This window comes from Pleurodeles waltl, chromosome 4_1 (genome assembly GCF_031143425.1).
Source record: "Pleurodeles waltl isolate 20211129_DDA chromosome 4_1, aPleWal1.hap1.20221129, whole genome shotgun sequence".
NCBI lineage: Eukaryota > Metazoa > Chordata > Amphibia > Caudata > Salamandridae > Pleurodeles > Pleurodeles waltl.
Genome location: NC_090442.1, coordinates 477,339,982 through 477,362,654, shown reverse-complemented (window position 1 = coordinate 477,362,654; position 22,673 = coordinate 477,339,982). Strand labels below are relative to the sequence as shown.

Below are 22,673 nucleotides of genomic sequence, written 5' to 3'. Positions count from 1 at the left end.
ATCTAATACACTCTGGATGGAAGCAGTATTTGACGGCCTTTTATCTGCAAATAATTTTGTGAACAAAGAGTTTTGTTCTTGGTTCTAATCGGTCACATACTATTAAAAGAATTCAAATAGCTGCTCACAAAGTTTGATTACTTAGAAAGTATAACTTTATGACTCATGGCATTGACACTGACTTCTCCAAGGATAATAAGGTTGATCCCCAGGGTAGCTCCAGGGACACTACATAACTTAAGAGGACAGTCCTGTGAAGAATCTCAGGTGACAAACAGTATCTGGACATAGACTGCATTTTGCTATTGCCCTCTACCTGGCACCCTAAGAGTCTTTAAGTGCACATTCGAAGGTCCAGGAGGCCTCGAAAGTGTACTCCCGTGGTTGTCTGGGTGCCAAAAGAAGCTTGGGAACGTATTCAAAACATTTTTCCCCAGAGCTACAAAGGGACCAACCATGAAAAATATCCAAATGGCAGCACCAAGGCGCCAGATTGCATTTTAGTTTTGTCCTGGATGGAGAAGAGTTTTCCTCAGAAAAACAGCAAAGTCCCTGCCAATATTGGGACTTAGAAATGTCTTCGAACTTCTCTACTTCTTGGCCCTAGGAGAGACAATTCACTTGATGTATCCAGCTTGAGATCCACTGCGGTTGGTCTCAAATAGCACTTAGGTCCAGTGTATCTGGACCACTTGACTACTATTGATACTTTGTGCTTTTTCGTGCCATTTTCACTTAAATCTTTCAAAATTCATATCTATGGTTCCTGTTATTGGATATTTGCTGTGATTGTGCTTATTACATTTTTCTCTCTTTTTATAAATTGAAGTGTGATTCTTATTGTGTTGTGTTTATGACTTTTAAACTTTTTGGTACTTCTAAATGCTTTACATATTTTCTCAAAGTTAAGCATGTCTGCTCTGTGACACAGCTACCAGGGTTTGAGCTCAGGTTTAAATTATTGAAAACTTTGGACCTTACAAAATAGTGACCTTATTGCTTGTGGTGTACACCTAGCCACCACAGGTAGAACAGCTGGCCTAACATAGCACCCTCGTTGGTTTCTCCTTTTCTGTTCAAGTTCAAGGTGGGAGATTTAGCGTGAGTTATGCTTCTCCTTTTGCAGGTGAATGTTTTATGGTTGGGCGGGAAGATCGAAGAATGACACTTCTGCAATTTGACATGGGTCATATAGACAAAAGCTTCACCCTATCCCCTACTTCACAAATTTCCATTGCTCAGTAGGGCAGTTAACTACCAAAGGAATATGCATTGCACACAATTCTGTTCATGTCCCAGATGTGTGTTTTGGATCTAGAGACGCAGTTCTGGCAGACGTAAAGCAAATGACGCTCACAATCAATCTTTCTTTACCTCTCATCCTGAGAAATATCCTGTCATAAGGACTACTAGTTAATGGCTGGAGGAATATAGGACATACCAACACCCTTAGCTTTTTCCCTGGAAGACACTGGGTTAAGGGGACACTACTGAAGATAATTATACATATTTAGCTGTCTGCGCTTCATTAAAACTCAGAAAACTGCAGAATCTGACTGATGACACAGTGTGATACAAATTGAAAGAACGGATCTATTTTCTAAGTGCCCAACCAGCATAATTTGATCTGCAGAGCGTGTTGCATCAGATGGCTAAACATATATTTCAAAAACATATTATGTGTGATGATTATAACCTATAATAAGAATGTACTACCATAACCATTACCCCCACCATAGGCAAATATAATGTTGGGGTATTTAGCAGCATGATGTAATGAAAGGCAAGAATAAAGTCAACACATTAAGTGGATACATAATACATGTATTTTGTTCTTGCCTCAGACCGATAACATGAAATTGAAAAAATTATATGTAAATACATTGAGCAATACCTGTTAAAATCGGCGTTTGCAAGTTATTTACAGCTAAATAAAAATTTCTAACTGCCATTATTACAATTAGGAGAAATAAAATACAATAAAATATATTCAGTTCAATAACGTGTTTCAGACATTGGGCCAGATGTATAAAAGTTTTTTGCATTCGCAAACGGTGCGAATGCCCGTTTCCGAATGCAAAAACCAGTTCAGAATGTATGAAAGACATTCTGAATGCAATTTTAAGGAATCGCAAAAATAACGATTCCTTAAAATTGCAACCCTGTTTAGAGAGTCGCAAATTGCGACTCTCTAAATAAGAAATTGCAAATATCCCTTATTTGCGATTTCTTAGCACATGTATGAAGACATTCCTAAATGCGAATTGGGCATTTAGGAATCGCTATTTACCACCAGGTTGAACCTGGTGGTAACCATGTGCAAAATGTAAAAATGCATTTAAAATGAATTTTTAAAATGTACATGTAAAGCACACATGCCCTTTTACATGTCCCCCCCAAAAATTTCGGGGTGCAGCAGAGGGGGCCTTAGGCCCCCAGCACCTTGGGGTTTCGCATTTCCAAAATTGCGATTTCTGGTTAAGAAATCGCAATTTTCGAAATGCTAAAAATTCGCAGATATGGGTGCGAATGGGGACAGATTCTCTATTTGCTATTCGGTAATAGCATTTGCGATTTTTAAGAAATCGCTATTACTGAATCGCAAAAATCATACATACCTTTTTGCATTTCTGAAATAGCGATTTCTTAAAAATCGCTATTTGAGAATCGCAAATCGGTTGTATGATACATCTGGCCCATTGTCTCTTAAACAATATAACAAATCATCAAAAACCCATAAGCAACCACTTGCAGTTAAAATGCAAATACATCAACAGACAGTTCCAAAGTCTAATGAGATACAGTCTTTTTAGGCAATTGACAATATTAAAAATACATAGATTTCACCACAAATTTACACACTGATGGTATAAATCATGCTAATTATATTAAAGGGGTACTGTATACATTAGGGTTATTTGCTGAAGCGGTGAGAACCCACTTGAAAGAATAATCACAATCCTGTGAATTGTGACTTGTGTGGTTGACAATCCTGGCCAGGGTGAAACACAAAAGGCATTAAATAAACCTGTGTTTAACCCTCTGATAGCTTGCACAAAAGCAGTCAGGCTTAACGTAAAGGGAATGTGTAAAGTATTTTTCAGTGTTGAAAAATTAATAAAGTGAAAACACAGCACAAGAAACAGAAGAATCAACATAAACAAATAGAGGATATTTTAACAAAGTGATGCCAAAATGACAAAAATCAAATTACTAGAACAGGAGCTATGAGGTTTTAACATTTTAGGTACAAATAGCACCAAAAGGCGCAAAGTGCCTGCAGAGGGTATCTGGACATGCTGGACTGGGATAAAGACAGAGGTTCAGGCTGACCGCGATGGAGCATGGGCAGGATACAGGGCCAGGTTTGTCCCTCTGGAAGTTTTGCATTCTGACTTCAACATGAGGCCTGCGTGTGGCATGGCTCTCCATCGCTCTGTAATTCTGCGTCACTCTGCATCAGATTCAATGAAGCTTTCAGTCAAAAGCAGCGTGGGCCGTGGTGATTTGCATCACTTTGCATCAGATCTGGTGAAGCCTTCAGTAAAGAGCTGTGCAGCTCTCTGGGGCTTTTTCATGATTCATATCCAGTGAAACCTTCAGTTAAGCAGGAAGAAGCACATCTGACTATGGCCCAGGGTTCAGGATCTTGCGGATAACACTTGGGGGTTAGGACTCACTCCTCAGTTGCTAGTAGAGGGGAGTAGGTCAGATTTCATTGGGTCTGGTCAGCTGGAAAGCAGAAAAGGCCTCTGGAAGCTTGTTGTGCCCCTGTAGCTCAAAGAGGAGGTCTGCAGATTGATCCTTGGAATCGAGTCTGGGGTCTTCAGTTCAGGGAAAGCAGGTCCAGTTTTTCTTCTTCAGACAGCAAGGCAGTCGTTGTCAATCTTCTCAGCTGCAGGTGTGTTCTGATGAGTGGGCCTGGGATTGTACTTTTATGGCAAGTGCCAGCCTATGGGTAGGTTCACCCCCTTCAACCAGCCCTAAACTGGTTCTGGTCAGTTATTCCCTTTTCCCTGGGTTAGGTTTCAACGTGGCTAGTGAAACAAAAGCCGTCGAGGCCTATGTGTGATCTGTATCTGCCAGTGACAAGATAGGCTTCTTCTTAAGTCAGGGACAGCTGAGTACAGCCCCCAAGCTATTCTCTGAAATGCAAACAGAGCAGATCCTCTTGAGCCATCCTGTCCGAAAGACCCTCACCTCACCCAGGCCCTTTTATCCACTCTATGGGGGGATACACATCACATCATGAGAGGGTCATAGTCAGGTGACCCAGGCACCTTTGGCTCAGGCAAGAACATGATAACTTTCTAATAGTGGCATTTCCAGAATAGTAATCTAAAATCTGACTTGACTGCTACAGAGAATTTTAAAATACAACTATAATCAGTAGAAGAAGCATTGTTCTATATGTTCCCAAACTGATTTTAGCTCTTACTAAGTGTAATAAGGTGAGCTAGTGTGAGATTATGGGAGGCCAGTCTTACCACAGTGAAATTGGCTGCCATAGATGTAAAACATTAAATATACATTCATACTTTTTTAATCCCATGTATCCTGCCCTATGTAAATTTAGGGCCTTCCTTAGGGGTGACATGTAATAGGGAATTATAAGTAAATTAAGTAACCCAATCAGGTATATACCAATTTTATCATGTTTGGAAGGGATAGCACAATCACTTTACCACTGATTAACAGGAGTAAAGCAGCCTGAGTACTAATGCCCCCAAAAATTGGATCAGCTACAGAAGGCAACATCTTGAGTGACCCTGGAGAAAGGGGAAATTTCCAACACATATCTTAAGGTGAAATGAAAACAGTAAGGATAAATGGCTCAGGTGACATATCTCTCCTAGAATAGATTGTTAGGCTGTCTCAGAGACTAATGTCGGAGGAACAAAATAAGATCCACAAAAAAAACTGTAGGGACAGATCATAAATAATGGCATTTAAGTCTCAAAAAAGATTTTCAGGGTGATTTGTTGATGGTTTATAACAACCAAATCATACACCAAAAAGACACTAAACAATAGGATTGCCATCTACTACCAATGGATAAGTATTTATCCAAGGAGACTGATAACAGCTAACATTACAGAGAAGGAAACTCCCTAGTCTGAGAACAAAAGAAACAAGTAATTCTTTAGAACATTCTTCTATTAAAACATATTGGTTACAACAGCAATGGGCTACCTTCTACAGTTTTGGGAAATGCCATATTTATAATCATGGTATAAACAACTGGCAATCCATAAATGCAACTAAGACTGCTGAGCGCAAAAACAAATGCTTTATCACTTGTAACACTAATTTTCTGGTATATTCCTAGAGAATTTATAGTATCATACAATGTTTTTAAATTCAAGTGCCAGAATATTTCCACGCTGTTCTTAAAAGTAGTAGAAAACACTTATTCTGCTAATCCTAATCCTCACTGTTGGAAATTGGGTCTCTAATTGCAGAGGTATGCACCCTGTCCAAATAGGAACCAAAATCCTTGTCAGGGTAAGTCACAACCTAAATTATCCTGTGCTTACCCTCAGGTAGCTTGGCACAGAGCAGACAGGCTTATTTTACAAACCTCTGTGTAAAGTATGTGAGCAATAACTCATACAGTAACACAGTGAAAACACCAGTCACACTTGGGTTTGAGACGAGGCTGATCACATGCTGAGATCCGAAAGTTTTATGATAATTAGGCTTCTGACAGTTCAGGCAAGCTAAGGCTAACTTTCAAAAATTTACTTTTCCTTAATATTTATTAAAAATCCAAGTTCACCACTGAATTTTATTTTTAATTACTATCTAAAACATATTTCTACCTGGTCTCATTTCCAAGATAGCAGCTGTTAGAAATGGGGTCTTTGGTTGACAGTCAGGTTACCCCCTGTTCAAGCAAGGACCCTCACTCTAGTTAGGATAAAAGAGAATCACCCTCAGCTAACCCCTGCTTACCCCCTTGGTAGCTTGGCAGAGCAGTAGGCTTAACCTCAGAGTGCTGGGCGTAAAGTATTTGTACCAACACACACAGTAACTTAATGAAAACACTACAAAATGACACAACACCAGTTTAGAAAAATAGGAAATATTTATCTAGACAAAACAAGACCAAAACGACAAAAATCCAACATACACAAGTCAAGTTATGATTTTTTAAAGGTTTAAAATAAAAAGAGTCTTTAGGTAGTTGTAACAACACACTAGCGCTGCTAGGATGTAAAAGTACCTGGTTTGCGTAAAAAATAACCCCGCACGGGCGGTGTGCGTCGAAAATAACCCTGCACGGTTATATGCGTCGAAAACAACTCGGCACGGCGATGCGCGTCGAAACAGCCAGCCACGCGACGGTCCGAAAGTCCCGCGGCGCAGGTTGCGATCTCTCAGCCTTCGTCAGCGATGCTGCGCGTCGTTTCTCCTGCTCCGGGCGTCAATTCTCCGGTCGCGTTTCCTGCGGCGTCGTTTCTCAGCTGCGGAGCCGGCGTCGCGTCGTTTTCTCAGCCGCGATCGGATTCGCGTCGATCTTTTCTCCGCACGGCGCTCGGTGCGTGTATTTTTGTCCTTAGGCTGCCAGCCTCTCCTTTCAGGGTCCCAGGAACTGGAAGGGCACCACAGAGCAGAGTAGGGGTCTCTCCAGAGACTCCAGGTGCTGGCAGGAAGAAGTCTTTGCTATCCCTGAGACTTCAACAACAGGAGGCAAGCTCTACATCAAGCCCTTGGAGATTTCTTCTTCAAGATGGAAGGCACACAAAGTCCAGTCTTTGCCCTCTTACTCTGGCAGAAGCAGCACTGCAGGAAAGCTCCACAAAGCACAGTCACAGGCAGGGCAGCACTTGTTCCTCAGCGATCAGCTCTTCTCCAGGCAGAGGTTCCCCTTGATTCCAGAAGTGTTTCTAAAGTTTGTAAGTTTGGGTGCCCTTCTTATACCCATTTTAGTCTTTGAAGTCACCTTTCTTCAAAGGGGACTCACACCTTTTTGTGAAATCCTGCCTTGCCCAGGCAAGGCCTCAGACACACACCAGGGGGCTGGAGACAGCATTGTCAGAGGCAGGCACAGTCCTTTCAGATGAGAGTGACCACTCCACCCCTCCCTCCTAGCAGAGATGGCTAATCAGGAAATGCAGATCACACCCCAGCTCCCTTTGTGTCACTGTCTGGTGTGAGGTGAAAAACAACCCAACTGTCAAACTGACCCAGACAGGGAATCCACAAACAAGGCAGAGTCACAGAATGGTTTAAGCAAGAAAATGCTCACTTTCTAAAAGTGGCATTTCCAAACGCACAATCTCAAAATCAACTTTAATAAAAGATGTATTTTTAAATTGTGAGTTCAGGGGTCCCAAACTCCACATGTCCATCTACTCTCTAGGGGAATCTACACTTTAATCATATTTAAAGGTAGCCCCCATATTATCCTATGAGAGAGAGACAGACCTTGCAACAGTGAAAACGAAATTGGCAGTATTTCACTGTCAGGACATATAAACCACATTACTATATGTCCTACCTTATCCATACACTGCACCCTGCCCTTGGGGCTACCTAGGGCCTACCTTAGGGGTACCTTACATGTAAGGAAAGGGAAGGTTTAGGCCTGGCAAGTGGGTACACTTGCCAAGTCGAATTTACAGTGTAAAAATACACATACAGACACTGCAGTGGCAGGTCTGAGACATGATTACAGAGCTACTTATGTGGGTGGCACAACCAGTGCTGCAGGCCCACTAGTAGCATTTGATTTACAGGCCCTGGCACCTCTAGTGCACCTTACTAGGGACTTACTAGTAAGTCAAATATGCCAATCATGGATAAACCACTTACATACAATTTAAACAGGAGAGCATATGCACTTTAGCACTGGTTAGCAGTGGTAAAAGTGCTCAGAGTTGAAAAGCCAACAGCAACAGGTCCGAAAAAAATAGGAGGCAGGAGGCAAAAAAGACTGGGGATGACCCTGCATAAGCAAAAGTCTAACACGACCCCCTACCAGCCTAAAGCCAGGGGAGAACAATCAATACCTTGATGTACTTCCCTGATTGGGGCGATAGAACAGGGACCCAGGCCCACAACAGCAGGGGCATGTTCCAGTTCTACGCCTTCCTGACTCCAGTCGGATCCCTCTGTCCATACTCTCAGGGCCCACTAAGCTAACCCATGGGGAACCCTTCTCCACATCTACAGACACCATCTGTGCAACACCTAACTTTACTTTGCTCACAGATGTATTGCAATGGGCAGATAGTACCACCAGGGCCAACACAGTGGTGTTGCCCACTCCACCCCCGGGGTGTGACTCTCGTCCTCCCCCCCCCAGGGGCAACTCTGTCCACCAGGACAGCAAGCCACAGTGGCCCCAGACAACTGTCAGGGATGAAAGCCCGACCTCAGGCCTCTCTAACCACTGTGACTGTGGAGAGTGGGGGGTGGTAGCCCCAGGTGCCTGGCACCCTTTGACCACTCTCTCTTCCACCAGGTCAGGGATGTTAACCTGACCCTGGTCCTCTCCTCTGGGGCTCTGTACCCTTCCTGCAGAAGCGGCACCCCCAGAGTCAAAAACTGTCAGGGTGCTTGTAGAAGCAGTCCTGCACAATTCTTCCATCAGTGCAGGGATGTTAACCTGCAACTGATCCTCCAACCTGGGGTCTGTACCTTCAGGTTGGACCAGGGCCAGGGGTGAGGCTTCCCTCCCCCTGCCCTCTCTTCTGGGGTCCTGAACCACCCAACTAGGAGTGGCCCCCCCAGAAGACAACATGGTAGGGGCACTGTTAGCAGTAGCCCCTTCCTCCAGGTCAGGGGGGACACCCTTAACCTGGCCTCCCAATCCAGGGTCTGTACCCACAGACTGGATCACTGCCTGGCAAACGAGGACTTCCTGGGGGGCATACCTACCCCCTACCAGGTCAGAGTTTACCCTCTGAACCTGGTCATCCAACCCAGGGTCACCACCCTGCGGTTGAACCACTGCCTGGCACACCAGGACTTCCTTGGGAGCACACTTACCCCCCATCAGGTCAGAGTTTACCCCCTGAACCTGATCATTCAACCCAGAGTCACCACCCTGCGGTTGAACCATTGCCTGGCACACCAGGACTTCCAGGGGGGCACACTTACCCCCCTCAAGGGACACACTGTCCCGAAGGGCCACACAAGAGTCTGGCTGACGCAGGTCTCCTGACCTCTGCCCATCTGACAGAGTCTGGATTCCCCCCAACCCAGAAATGGTCTCACCAAGGTCATTCATGGGGGGCTCTGCTCTCAGAGCTGACCCCTGACCCTCCAGGTTCTCCACTGGGGTCCGCAACCCCCTCTCAACCCTCTGTCTGGACTTCTGCACCCCCTCACTAGGAGTGGTACTGCCAGACACCAGAACTGGTGGGACGCTGGCTACAGCCGCCACCCCAAGTTCTCCTGACACTGTGGGGTCTCCCTCAACAGATGGCCCTATGGTACAGGCTAGGCTCCCTTCCTGGTGTTCCCGCAGGGAACCCTCCAGGACCTGGGACCGGATCTCGGGCACCTTGGGCCTCAACCCATCCCCATTCCCTCTCCTCTGAGACTGGACATGGGGTCCCTCACCCATCCCACTACACTGGGACCTACCTGGGACACTACAATCCTTCCCTACCTCACCTGGTTGGGAACTACCTAGACCACTCCTCTCAGGAGCACCCCCAAATGCCTCTTCAGACTCTCTGGTACTCACCCAGAAGTCTGCCTCCATTGTAAGCTCCCTGGGGTCAGAGAACTCACACTCCACCTGGTGTTGGCATAGCTCTGGAAAATAAGGACTAGACATATGCTCTCCAGCAATTACATCACTCAGCCCCTCACATGAATTAACCAAAGTACCCTTCACCCAACCATCCAGTGACTCTGCTTTGACAAAGCACCCCACATCACCCTCCTGAGACTGGTGAGACAGTACCTGACTGTCCCTGACACTCAACCCACACTCTTCTGGGATGTCTTCACACTCCATAACCAGGACTTCTACTTGGGGGGAACCCCTCTCCCTGTCACTCTCACCTAGAGTCAGTAGAGTGTCCCTCCCACCAGTAGGAATATGACTCCCCATGCCAGTTCCCCAATCCACCTCAGGGACCCTGTGCATCACTGGAGCTACCTCATACCCCTGAACCTCCTGGCGTGTGTTAACTCCCTCCTTCAAGTAGGGCACCACCTCTCTGGGCATGTGCACTTCTGCAGCATCACTGGATACAAGATGTTTGCTGCCACCATCTGAACTGGATTCAGCCCTCATGGCCTCCAGCTTCAGCTCTTCACAGCTCAGCTCTTGAGCTGCAATCCTTTCTTTTTCCAGGACTAAGGCTCTCTGCTCCTCAGCCCTCTCAAGCTCTGCATCTAGCTCTTCCAGACTCCGGATTCGAGCTAGGAGCCAATCATCTCTTTCTGTTCCCTCCTCAGGGCCACTGCCCTCCTCTTCGGAGTAGTCCTCCTCCTCAGAGTCATTTGGTGGTGTTGCCTGACAACGTTTCAATTCATACTGAAACAGGGCTGACTCAAGATCCTCCCTTCTGGATTTCTTGTTCACAGCCAGTCCCCTTTCCATGCAGAATGCTTTAAGCTGCCACTTTTTATACATAAATAGGTGCCAGAAATTGACTTCCATTCTGCAAAGGCTTCACAACCAAAAAACAAAGTCCAAAAATATTAGCAATACTTCCAGGAGGACATCAGAGAACAAAAAGCAGAATCACAAGACAAGTAGTATGTGGTCACGTAGTGGTCTGAACTCAAAACAGTAGTGTACACTTAATTACTGTATGTCAAGTACAAATACAAGTCCAAATCCCGACCGCTGGTCACCAATGTTAGAAATGGGGTCTTTGGTTGACAGTCAGGTTACCCCCTGTTCAAGCAAGGACCCTCACTCTAGTTAGGATAAAAGAGAATCACCCTCAGCTAACCCCTGCTTACCCCCTTGGTAGCTTGGCAGAGCAGTAGGCTTAACCTCAGAGTGCTGGGCGTAAAGTATTTGTACCAACACACACAGTAACTTAATGAAAACACTACAAAATGACACAACACCAGTTTAGAAAAATAGGAAATATTTATCTAGACAAAACAAGACCAAAACGACAAAAATCCAACATACACAAGTCAAGTTATGATTTTTTAAAGGTTTAAAATAAAAAGAGTCTTTAGGTAGTTGTAACAACACACTAGCGCTGCTAGCGTGTAAATGTACCTGGTTTGCGTCAAAAATAACCCCGCACGGGCGGTGTGCGTCGAAAATAACCCTGCACGGTTATATGCGTCGAAAACAACTCGGCACGGCGATGCGCGTCGAAACAGCCAGCCACGCGACGGTCCGAAAGTCCCGCGGCGCAGGTTGCGATCTCTCAGCCTTCGTCAGCGATGCTGCGCGTCGTTTCTCCTGCTCCGGGCGTCAATTCTCCGGTCGCGTTTCCTGCGGCGTCGTTTCTCAGCTGCGGAGCCGGCGTCGCGTCGTTTTCTCAGCCGCGATCGGATTCGCGTCGATCTTTTCTCCGCACGGCGCTCGGTGCGTGTATTTTTGTCCTTAGGCTGCCAGCCTCTCCTTTCAGGGTCCCAGGAACTGGAAGGGCACCACAGAGCAGAGTAGGGGTCTCTCCAGAGACTCCAGGTGCTGGCAGGAAGAAGTCTTTGCTATCCCTGAGACTTCAACAACAGGAGGCAAGCTCTACATCAAGCCATTGGAGATTTCTTCTTCAAGATGGAAGGCACACAAAGTCCAGTCTTTGCCCTCTTACTCTGGCAGAAGCAGCACTGCAGGAAAGCTCCACAAAGCACAGTCACAGGCAGGGCAGCACTTGTTCCTCAGCGATCAGCTCTTCTCCAGGCAGAGGTTCCCCTTGATTCCAGAAGTGTTTCTAAAGTTTGTAAGTTTGGGTGCCCTTCTTATACCCATTTTAGTCTTTGAAGTCACCTTTCTTCAAAGGGGACTCACACCTTCTTGTGAAATCCTGCCTTGCCCAGGCAAGGCCTCAGACATACACCAGGGGGCTGGAGACAGCATTGTCAGAGGCAGGCACAGTCCTTTCAGATGAGAGTGACCACTCCACCCCTCCCTCCTAGCAGAGATGGCTAATCAGGAAATGCAGATCACACCCCAGCTCCCTTTGTGTCACTGTCTGGTGTGAGGTGAAAAACAACCCAACTGTCAAACTGACCCAGACAGGGAATCCACAAACAAGGCAGAGTCACAGAATGGTTTAAGCAAGAAAATGCTCACTTTCTAAAAGTGGCATTTCCAAACGCACAATCTCAAAATCAACTTTAATAAAAGATGTATTTTTAAATTGTGAGTTCAGGGGTCCCAAACTCCACATGTCCATCTACTCTCTAGGGGAATCTACACTTTAATCATATTTAAAGGTAGCCCCCATATTATCCTATGAGAGAGAGACAGACCTTGCAACAGTGAAAACGAAATTGGCAGTATTTCACTGTCAGGACATATAAACCACATTACTATATGTCCTACCTTATCCATACACTGCACCCTGCCCTTGGGGCTACCTAGGGCCTACCTTAGGGGTACCTTACATGTAAGGAAAGGGAAGGTTTAGGCCTGGCAAGTGGGTACACTTGCCAAGTCGAATTTACAGTGTAAAAATACACATACAGACACTGCAGTGGCAGGTCTGAGACATGATTACAGAGCTACTTATGTGGGTGGCACAACCAGTGCTGCAGGCCCACTAGTAGCATTTGATTTACAGGCCCTGGCACCTCTAGTGCACCTTACTAGGGACTTACTAGTAAGTCAAATATGCCAATCATGGATAAACCACTTACATACAATTTAAACAGGAGAGCATATGCACTTTAGCACTGGTTAGCAGTGGTAAAAGTGCTCAGAGTTGAAAAGCCAACAGCAACAGGTCCGAAAAAAATAGGAGGCAGGAGGCAAAAAAGACTGGGGATGACCCTGCATAAGCAAAAGTCTAACAGCAGCATTACTATTTTAATCTGTACTGTTTTTTTTAACATAGGACAGCTAGGCCTGCCACAGTGAAAATAGCTTTCTGGACCTTGTCACTTTAAGGACATAGTAATGTACATTTTCTACATGTCTGACTTTTACATGTAACCCTAGCTCGTAGGGAATAAGTCTTACATAGGAGTGACTTACTATTATTTAAAAAGAAGGTTTTTACCTGTCAAAAAGGGGTATTTTAACACATCACACTGCAGCAGTCATGCTACATAGGGTAGGTGCAAGTCATGTTTGCCTTGCCACTGTAGTGGATAGCACAATAGATGCTGCAGTCCGCTAGTGGCACATAACCTTCAGCCCTTAACTGCACATTGTACAGCATATACCTGGAACTAACAAGCAAGTTAAATATACCAATAAGGAATAGGCCAATTTAACCGTGTGCAAAGCATGTTTGTGTTTCTTGATCTGAACTGCACCCTGAATGCAGCAGTGGGCATGGTGGACACTTGAAGGACAAATTTACTATTCTAACTCCAGTGCTAGAGTATTTTGTTAAAGAACAACTATCCCTCAAATATTCTAAGAGGCTTATTTACTATTCCAAATCCAGTCCTGCAATATTTTGGGCAAAAGTTATAAATTCCCCAAGCATTTTAGATAGGGTTGAAAAATTGTATTTTTGAATTAAAGAAAGTGCTGCACTAGGGGCACAGTTCAGGGCAAAAAACTAGGAATGCCTGGTGTAAACAGAGTACAGACACTTTACTAAAGGTTAGCAGGGATAAAGAGAACAGAGGTCTAAAGCCTCCAAACTAAAATAGAACCCAGGAAACACAAAAATCCAGTGTGGCCATGCAGAAATGTCAAATTTCCTACAACAATCATTTTTTTAGAGCTAACTTTTATGGTTCCCACAGGAACTTTCCACTATAAATACAGGTCAGAATAGCTATCAACGTGTGTTTAGGCAATACAAACCCTTGCTGATTTACCTATTAGTCCCAAGTGTGTGGTACAAAGTGCCCCTAGGGCCCATAAGTTAAATGTCACTTGTCGACAGCAGCACCTTTTCAGCCGTCCACTACAGTGACAGTGTGAACATGTCTTCAAGCCTACCATGGTAGCCTGACTGAGGCAGTTTAAAAAAAATTCAACATGTCAAAATAAACCGTTTTGGTAGGTCTAACTTTTCTTTTAAATACTGATAAGTCACACCTCAGTAGGCCTTACTGTAGGCGAGACAGTGTGCATGGTATGTAAAACTAGGACATGTGGTCATTTATTATTAAACATGTCCTCACAGTAACTACCCCCTAAAGCTATTTTCACTGTAGCTAGGCTACCTGTTTCATAGAAAAAACACTGTGGTAAGCTATTTCATTTATTAATGCTATCAATTGCTAGAAAATATTTATTAAAAGCTGAATTCACTGGGGAAGTTAGATGTTTGATAAATATTAAGGAAAATATACTTTTAGAAAGTTAACTTTTCTCTGCCTAAAGCCTCTAGAGGCTAATTTGTATTAGCCCACAGCAGCAGCGCTCTGAGGGGCATATTTAAGAGCCGCTAGTGCCACCAGAGCGTCACTTTTTGTGACGCTCCAATGGTGCAATGCCCTGCGCCATATTTACAAGGCGGCATTAGGTTAAGCCACTTTTTGTGGTTTAACACCACTTGTAAATACAGCTCCCTTACACGCAGCCTTTTGCTTGGAATGGGCTTGCAATGGGTGTTGCTGTGGGCGTGCCACAGCAACTCCCATTGCATTTTGCCCCTGCCTCAGATTTACGAGTTTTCGTAAACCTGAGGCTGCGCCAAAATCTAATGCCACGTCAGGGTGGCGTTAGCAAGGCGCAACAAGGAGGAATACTTTTATTCCTCCTTGTTTTTTGCTTTGTCTATGTGTGCTGGGCACACATAGAAAGAGCAAAATGCCAGTAATGATTGTTTATGTGCGGGAAGGTGTCCCTTCCTGCACATAAACAATCATTTCAAAATGACACTTTGGTACTTCTGTGTGTGCTAGAAGTGCCAAATCACCAATAGTGATTGCTTATGTGCAGGAAGCACATAAGCAATCAAACTCCTCAACGCAGACCTGCGTTGGCACAATGCAGCTCAATTTAGTGCCAGCGCAGGGGGAAATGCAGGGGTGCACCGTATTATAGTAAATACCGTGCATCCCTGCATTTCTAAAATGACGCATCGCGGTGCTGCCAATTTTGGTGCAGCATTGCTCTGTGCCACTTTTTAGTAAATCTGGCCCCAAGTGTTTAACCCTGAATAAGGTGTGAGACCTGCACCCATAGGAGTCAAAGGCTTAGGTATGCAGAGATGCTTTTGTTCCACTGGTAGGATGATCATTTGGGCATTGCCCAGGAACTTGATTAGCTTCAAAAAGGCCTCTGCTGTCAAAGGCTAATGTAAGCTAAAACTTGGACAGGCCATTCCTTTGTTTCCTTAGTCAGGCAGGCTCCAATCACTGGGGGGAGGGAGCTGCCCTCATAACTAGTTTGAAGTGACCACAAAGAGAGAGTTGCTCATTTTCCTGGCATCACATATAGGGTGGGCACACAGCCTCTGAACAAGGGGAATAGGGTTTTACCTCCTCGGGTTTTGGCAGCGAGTGGCACTGTGAGATTTTATGTAGTATGACACACAGGAACTGCTGCAAAAGTGGGTTGGGTTAACCATGGGAATGTTTTCCTTATTGGTTTGGGGCGCAGAAGGCACTGACAGATTGGTGCCAAACATAAAGGTGCCACCTGAGACATCCCCTTCAGAACACTCTAGACCTTTGGAAAAACAGAGGAAGGACAGCACCTGCTGTTTGAGACCTCTGAGGAGGTCTGACTGGCTGGATCTGCTCCCACTTGTAGGCAGGAGAAAGAAGTGGACTTCAAGGCTCAGTTGGCTGACCTCCTGTTAAGCTACAGGGACACAACAAGCTGCACAAAAACCCTTCTGAAAAATACCAGCTTACCAGTTCCAGTGGACCTGCCCTGCACTCTGCTAGATGAGTTGTGACCTCCAAGTGCTGTTCCTGAGGTCCTCAAACCCTGGGCATGTCAAAGTGTACTTGTTCTAAAAAGAAATCTTAGGACTTACAAACCTTTTGGCTCTAAAGACATCCTGAGGACAGGGTACACACCTGCCAAGTTGATCCGACCAAAGAGCACTGCCACTGGGCTTAAGATTCAGGTTCTCCCACTCTTATCTTTTACACAGCAGCAAATCCATTTCTGCTGGACTTAACAGAGAAGGTATCTGGCCTTGTGGAACCCAAGCTTCTGAAAAGTGAAAGTAGAAATCCTGACTAGGTGAAGGCACCAAAGGTTTCCGGCCTTTAAGAGAAATTCCATGGGCTCTAAGTTTGAATTTTTTTCCTCTCAGAGCTTTTTCTTGTCTAAGCTAATGGCTTCACTGGGACCTTGTCCAACGCCTATCTGATATCGTGGAGCCCTTCTCAGATACAGCCTCCTGCCTTGCCCCTCTGAAGAACTTTTTACTGCCACAAAAGGAGCTAACCCCGAATGTGAAATCTTTGACCAGGTGGAAACTAATTGATGTTTCCAAACTCAGGCTACATTGTTTTGCTTCAAATTATGCCTATGCCTAAGTCTACTGTGACCAGTTGACATGCACTGGTGGTTAACTGTTTTTGGTGCTATTTTTATTTACAAATGTAAAATATCATCTCTCTTGTTCCTCTTATTGAATTGTTTTTCATTTTGATGTGATTTTGTTGATCAGATTATTCTCTATTTGTTTAAATTGGAATGGAATTTTTATTGTGTTCTGCTTTAAACCTTTCAGCTATTTTGATACTTCTAGATGCTTAACACATTTTCCTAAGTTAAGCCTGTCTGTTACGTGCCATAGATACCAGCGGTTGAGTTCAGGTTTAATTTATGGAAACTTTTAGTGGACCTAAAATGATAGTGATATTAATCCTTGTGGTGGACTCCCATCTGCCCCAACTAATAATCAATTTACTTAACATTGATAACCTATAATCTAACTGTAGCAGCACTACAAATGACGATTCAGGTCATTTCAGGTTTAGTTGTATGTATGTGTACATATAAAACAACCAGGGTGGTTAAAACTCTTTGGCCGTAGTTGCTGTTTTCTAAGGTATCCTGATTTACTCTGTTTTTCTTCTATGTCAGGCAGAGAGAAATGCCCATAGTGTGGTTCCCCCTGCCTGCTGAAAGGTTCAAGACTCCACTTGTCTATGCATTCAATTCATAGGTGGCTATTATGTTTTTTTCAACACTGTTGAGTAAAACAAATGTTTTAGAATGGTAAGGTAGACTGAACCTTTTACGCTTTTGATCATAACTGTTATCTGACAGTTTTCGTGTAGTTTTGCCCCAAATGTTTTGTTTTCACTACCTGATTTGTCCGGAACTCATTTTTGTAGGCAATAGGACTCGCCACTTTCCCTCTGCTAACCAGCTACAAAGTGCTTGTGGTCCCCTCTTTTAAACATGGTAAAATTACCATCCACCCGGTTGCCACATTTAATCTACTTATAGGTCTGTTTTAAATGGCACTACCTATATCAGGGGCCCATAAATTTAATGCTGCAAGTCGGCTGCAGCAAACATTGGGCACCCACTAAAGTAGCACTGTAAAACATGTCTCAGGTCTGCCATTGCAGCCTGTAGTGTAATTTTAAACTGCCATTTGAACCTGGCCAAATAAACCTTTTGCCAGACATAAACCTTTCTTTTAAATATTTATATGTCAATGTATGGTAGGCTCATAGGGCAGGGCGCATGGCATTTAAAAAGTATGACATGTTTATTACTCCTAACATTAGTTTTCACTGTTGTAAGCCTACCTCTCACATGTACTAACACAGGGTTACCTTCTTACTATTAATAACTTCAGTTTGGGACCAGATATGAGAATGTTGTTTCCACTCAAATGATTTGCAATTTCAAATTCTCTTTCAGGGTAAAGTCATATTTTAATTTACAATTTTGGAAATACTACTCTAGGAATTTGGCATTTTTCTGCTGAAGCCACTCGTGCCTGTCTAACAGTGTCAATGGTCACATGACTGTGAAGGGCTTTCCTGTTGTAGGTTGTGTATTCTTTCCAGACATGGGAACAAATAAGGCCTACATGGGAGGAGAGTGGGTCTTCCAGGCAGGGTGCCTGGGGAACAGTAGCACCCTGTCCTGATTACATCTCAAAGGGCCCTGCCTGTAGCACACACAAACATGTCTGCTATGAAGGCCTAGACAGTTTATAGCCAGGACCAAGAAAAAACTGACCACAACCAGTTTTGGGGTAGGTCAGGTAATTCCCTCACACAAAGGCTGGCACCAGGTATAAAAGTGGCACCTCCAGAACCTGTCATCCCAACACTCCGGGTCTGTGGAAGATTCAGGAGAATGACCGCCCTGCTGTCTGAAGAAGGAATATTGGACCTGCTTTCCTTGAACTCAGATACCCAGAAGTGACTCCAAGGGCCAGTTAACTGACCTCCTCTTTGTGCTACAGGGACAAATCAAGCCCTCCTTGCTAGGATCATCAGACCAGTACCAGCTGGACCTACCAAGACTTGCCTCAACCCTGCTGCTGGCCTCTGCTCGAGTGAGATGTGATCCCCATGAGGGCTCCCCCTCAGGTCCTGGACCTTTGGCTGGCATCAGAGTGTACTCCTCCTGAAGAAAGGTGAAGATCCAGTTCCATACCACAAAAATGATGAGACTTTCTCTTCGCACCCACAGTGACCCAATCTCAACCACCAACACAAATATCCAGCGGCGACTGACAATTGCATTACACTAGTAGATGTCCTCAATGCCCGACCTGCTCCTTGAGCCAACAGTGATTGCCTCATGATCACTGCCAATGTGAACATCACTCTTCGCATATACTTGAAAAGGTAACAACTCAGTTGGATGAACTGGTCCCTATATCCAACCCGTGCTCCATCAATGTCGGCCTAAACGTGTGACTTTACTACAATGCCACGTGAACAGATAACCACCCTTTGGGCTTTTTAGTACTATTTTCACAAAACAATTTAAAACTCTCTTCTCCGGTTCTCTGATTAGATGTTTGTTGTTTAAGGGTCATTCTATGTATTAAAATGTACTCTATTTTTCTAAATTGGTTTGGGAGTTTTGTTGTGTTTTCAACTTATTACCATTTGAGTACTGCATAAATACATTACAATTGCATCTAAGTTAAACCTGACTGTTATTTTGCCAAGCTACCAGAGGGTTATGCATAGCTTTTGCAGTTGACCCTGACAGGGATTGTGTTTATTATTTGATCCCTCTCAAGTAATGACCCAATTTCATGCACTGATGTTCAATGGTGGGATCTAGTACTTGTGTTTTTGCAGTGCTACTCAGTGAAATGTGAAAACCACAAATCCCTTATAGTGATCTGACATCAAAAGTGAATTCATTTTTAAGTTCTTGTTTATGGGCCATATTTTTGGTTTTCCACATTGAGTTCCTGCCTCACACTTGTGAAACCTACTTGAAGAAATGGAGTTGACAGACAGCAGCATTGATCCCTCCAGGTGGAAGAGTTAAAGAAGCTCTGCAAGGAGAGAGGGCTGAAGTTGAGGATGAGGGCCACAGAAGTGGAATTTCAAACACCTTCAGGGAGAGCCACAGGATGCACGCTGCAACAGAGAAGCAGGAGGAGGATAGCCCTGAGGATGATCCTGTGGCTACAAAGGATGAAGACGAGGAAGGAAATGGCCTGGCTACAGGTTCAGAGCTGCAGCAGAAAGAGGAGGAGGATAACTTGTCCACAGACAGGAGGTCTCGTGTCAGAGCAGGGAGCAGAGTGTCCTCCCATAATCTGCCACTTGAGGAGTTGGAGGACAGAAAAGCCGAAAGGAAATTACCACTGCAGCTGGCCAAGCTGAAGATATCTACAGAGACGGAGATGACTAATGCTGAAAGGGCCTTGAAGAGAAGAAAATCTTACCAGCACATGAAGTGAGTCTAAAAGAGCTGGCCTTGAAACCAAACACCTCTTGAGGTCCAGAAAAGTGATTTCGGCAACAATTCAGTGTTCTGTGTGGACAAGAGGATCCACATACCCAAAGACCTGGTGCCTAGCTTCTTGTGGGGTGGGGATAACATAGACAAGTGGTTTTGAGCCTATGAGGTAGCTTTGGAAACGCGTAGTGTCCTTGAGGAGATTTGGGGAGCCAGTCTCTACAAGCATATGCCCAGTGTGGGAAAGGATCCTTTGTTAGCCCTAGGGAAGGGTGAAAGGATGAAGTATCCACTCATGCAGCAAAACCTTGTCAGGTAATATTGAATCACCCCTCAGCAGTAAAGGTTGAACTTCAGGCAGACGAAGAAGCTGTCTCCCCAGTCTTGGGTGGATTTCGTGAGGTATTTCAGTAAGGTGCTGCATTGTTTGCTGAAGAGCAGTGAAGTAAATACTTATGTAAAACTGCAAAATCTGTTTTCAAGACCGCGTATGTTCAGAAATTGTTTTCCAGAGCTGTACCAATACCTGGTGGCGACAAAGTTCATTGTACTAATGAAGCTTACTAAGGAAGCAGAACGCTGGCTCAGCACCAGGGTCCACAAGATAGTGGGGGGTAGAACCAGAAGAAAGAGGGGGAGACAAGAATAAAACCAAATCATTCTCTGAAGTTCCCCAAAAGAGTTTTCAGGGAAAGGAAGTCCTTCAGTTACTTTACACCCATGTGCTATGAGTGCTAAGGATATGGTTGCATTAAGAGGTTCCCATCTGAGAGGAAAGGAAGCAACCCTCCACTGGTGGGTCTACCGTGAATGTTGTGTAGTGCCTATGGAGGAGGTTGCTCCAGTTAGTTGGGGGTGGGGGGGCGGGAGGCACTGCAGAGGTTACCCTAGTGTCAGTGGATGACAAAAAAAATTGTGTTAAAGGCTAATATGCTTAACAGTACTAAGAATTATAGGCATTAGGGCACCATCAATGCTCAGAATATGCAGTCAGAAAGAGACAGGAACAAGCATGGCTACTGTGAGGCATCATCTTGTCTCCTCAGAGCAGGTAATCCCTAATGTATACCACCAGGTTGTGAAAGCTGACAACCCCAATAGTCACTATTCCAGAAAGTCTGGAGGTCTGACCAGGGGAAGCAGAAAAACTGACCAGAACTTGTTTTGGAGTTAGGTCAGGCAATTCTCCAACACAAAGGTTGCACCAGTTATAAAAAGGACACATTCAGAGCCTCTTGTGAGAACACACCTGGACCTGTGGAAGACTTGGAAGAAAGGATGCCTTGCTGTTTGAAGAAGGAAGACTGGACCTGATTTCCTTGAACCCAGACTCCACAGAAGTGACTACAAGGGTCAGTAGGTTGACCTGTTTGAGTTACAGGGACACACCAAGGTTCCAGACATCTTCCTGCAACTGACCAGCACCACCTGGACCTACCTGAACCCTGCTGCAGGGCTCTGCTGGAGTCATTCCTGATACACAAGAGATACCCTCCAGGTACTGGAACCTTGGCTGGCATCAGAGGGTACTCCTCCTGAAGAAAAAGTAAAGATGCAGAAGTTTGGGCTCCTTGTGACCGTGAAGTGACCTAATTGTGGCAAGAAACTATAGTACCTGGCAACTGCTAATGTAAAGAAGTCCTTCATAGTCCAAAATTTTGTAACTTAGTTGTCCTATTTATTACTATATTCAGTAATGTAGCATGTAAATATCTTAAAAGGGCGCTGGTAAAATTGGCTAACATGAATGTGTGATACTCAGTACTTGTGCACTTTCAGTCTATGGCTATCTCGGTGTTTGTGCACCTCAATATGTGCAATCTAAAGTGGAGAAACATTAATAACACATTATTATAAATCTGGTGACCAACTTGTTAATGCACACTCAAAATATTCTGCCTGTTGCCTCAAGAGTGTAAATAGTTGCTTTGTAGTGCGTGCAACTGCACTCTGTAACTCATATTTAAAATGAATAAAATGCTGATTTTTATTTCAGAAGCACTGGTGCTGTAAACTGAAAAAGTGAACATGACTGCACACAGCTGCACCTTACGTGTGTCTCCATTTCACTACACTATCACAAGTTAAACCCATATGTAATGTGGCTTATTATTTTTTATAGAATACTCACAGCAGTTCAGTTTTTTTTTTCCCTTTCCTAGACTTGTCAACAGGAGTACGTGCGAACGGTGGAGCTGTCTAACCTCGGCAGTCCTGAAGGAGGCACTGTAAAAGAAAACATTTACCTTTAGAAATATGAAGACATGCAAAAAGCCTTGTAAAGGAACGGGGTACGGGAACAAGATATACATTCTGGGGCATATTTATAAGCCTCTTGCGCCAGAGATGCATCGCTTCTTGTGACGCAACGGTGGCGCAAACTTAGAACTCATATTCATGAGGCCACGGAAAACCAATTTGCATGGCATTGAGTGGCCTCATAGATATGGAGTAGGGCAAGGCAGCACACATTGCTGCATTGTTTTACGCTGCACAAGAGAGGCATTCTAAGGACATTGCGGTGGGTGTACCCATGTAACACCCATGGATTTTGATACATCCCTATATTTAGAAGAGCTTGTAAACCTGGGGATGCGCCAAAACATTACACTTCTCCAGGGGAGGTGCAATGAGGAGAAATATCTTTATTTTTCCTCATGTTCTACTCTTTTCATGTGTGCTGCAGAATGCAGCACACATAGAAAAAGGAAAAAGCCTTCTAGGATTGTTTTCACGAAGGAACGTG

General features: G+C 44.5%; 1 protein-coding gene across 6 annotated transcripts in view; it reads right to left on the bottom strand.

The window, feature by feature from the left end:
* PPFIA2 (PTPRF interacting protein alpha 2) overlaps window positions 1-22,673 on the bottom strand; it is a 1,804,029-nt gene that overhangs the window by 4,117 nt on the left and 1,777,239 nt on the right. For 5 of the 6 annotated variants that reach the window (XM_069228760.1, XM_069228762.1, XM_069228763.1 and 2 more), the window contains one exon: window positions 22,059-22,153. The exons of the other annotated variant lie outside the window; for it this stretch is intronic. In XM_069228760.1, coding sequence (XP_069084861.1) covers window positions 22,095-22,153 — 59 coding nt within the window. In that variant the 3' untranslated portion in view covers window positions 22,059-22,094. The remainder of the gene's footprint in view (window positions 1-22,058; window positions 22,154-22,673) is intronic. 6 annotated transcript variants of the gene reach the window in all.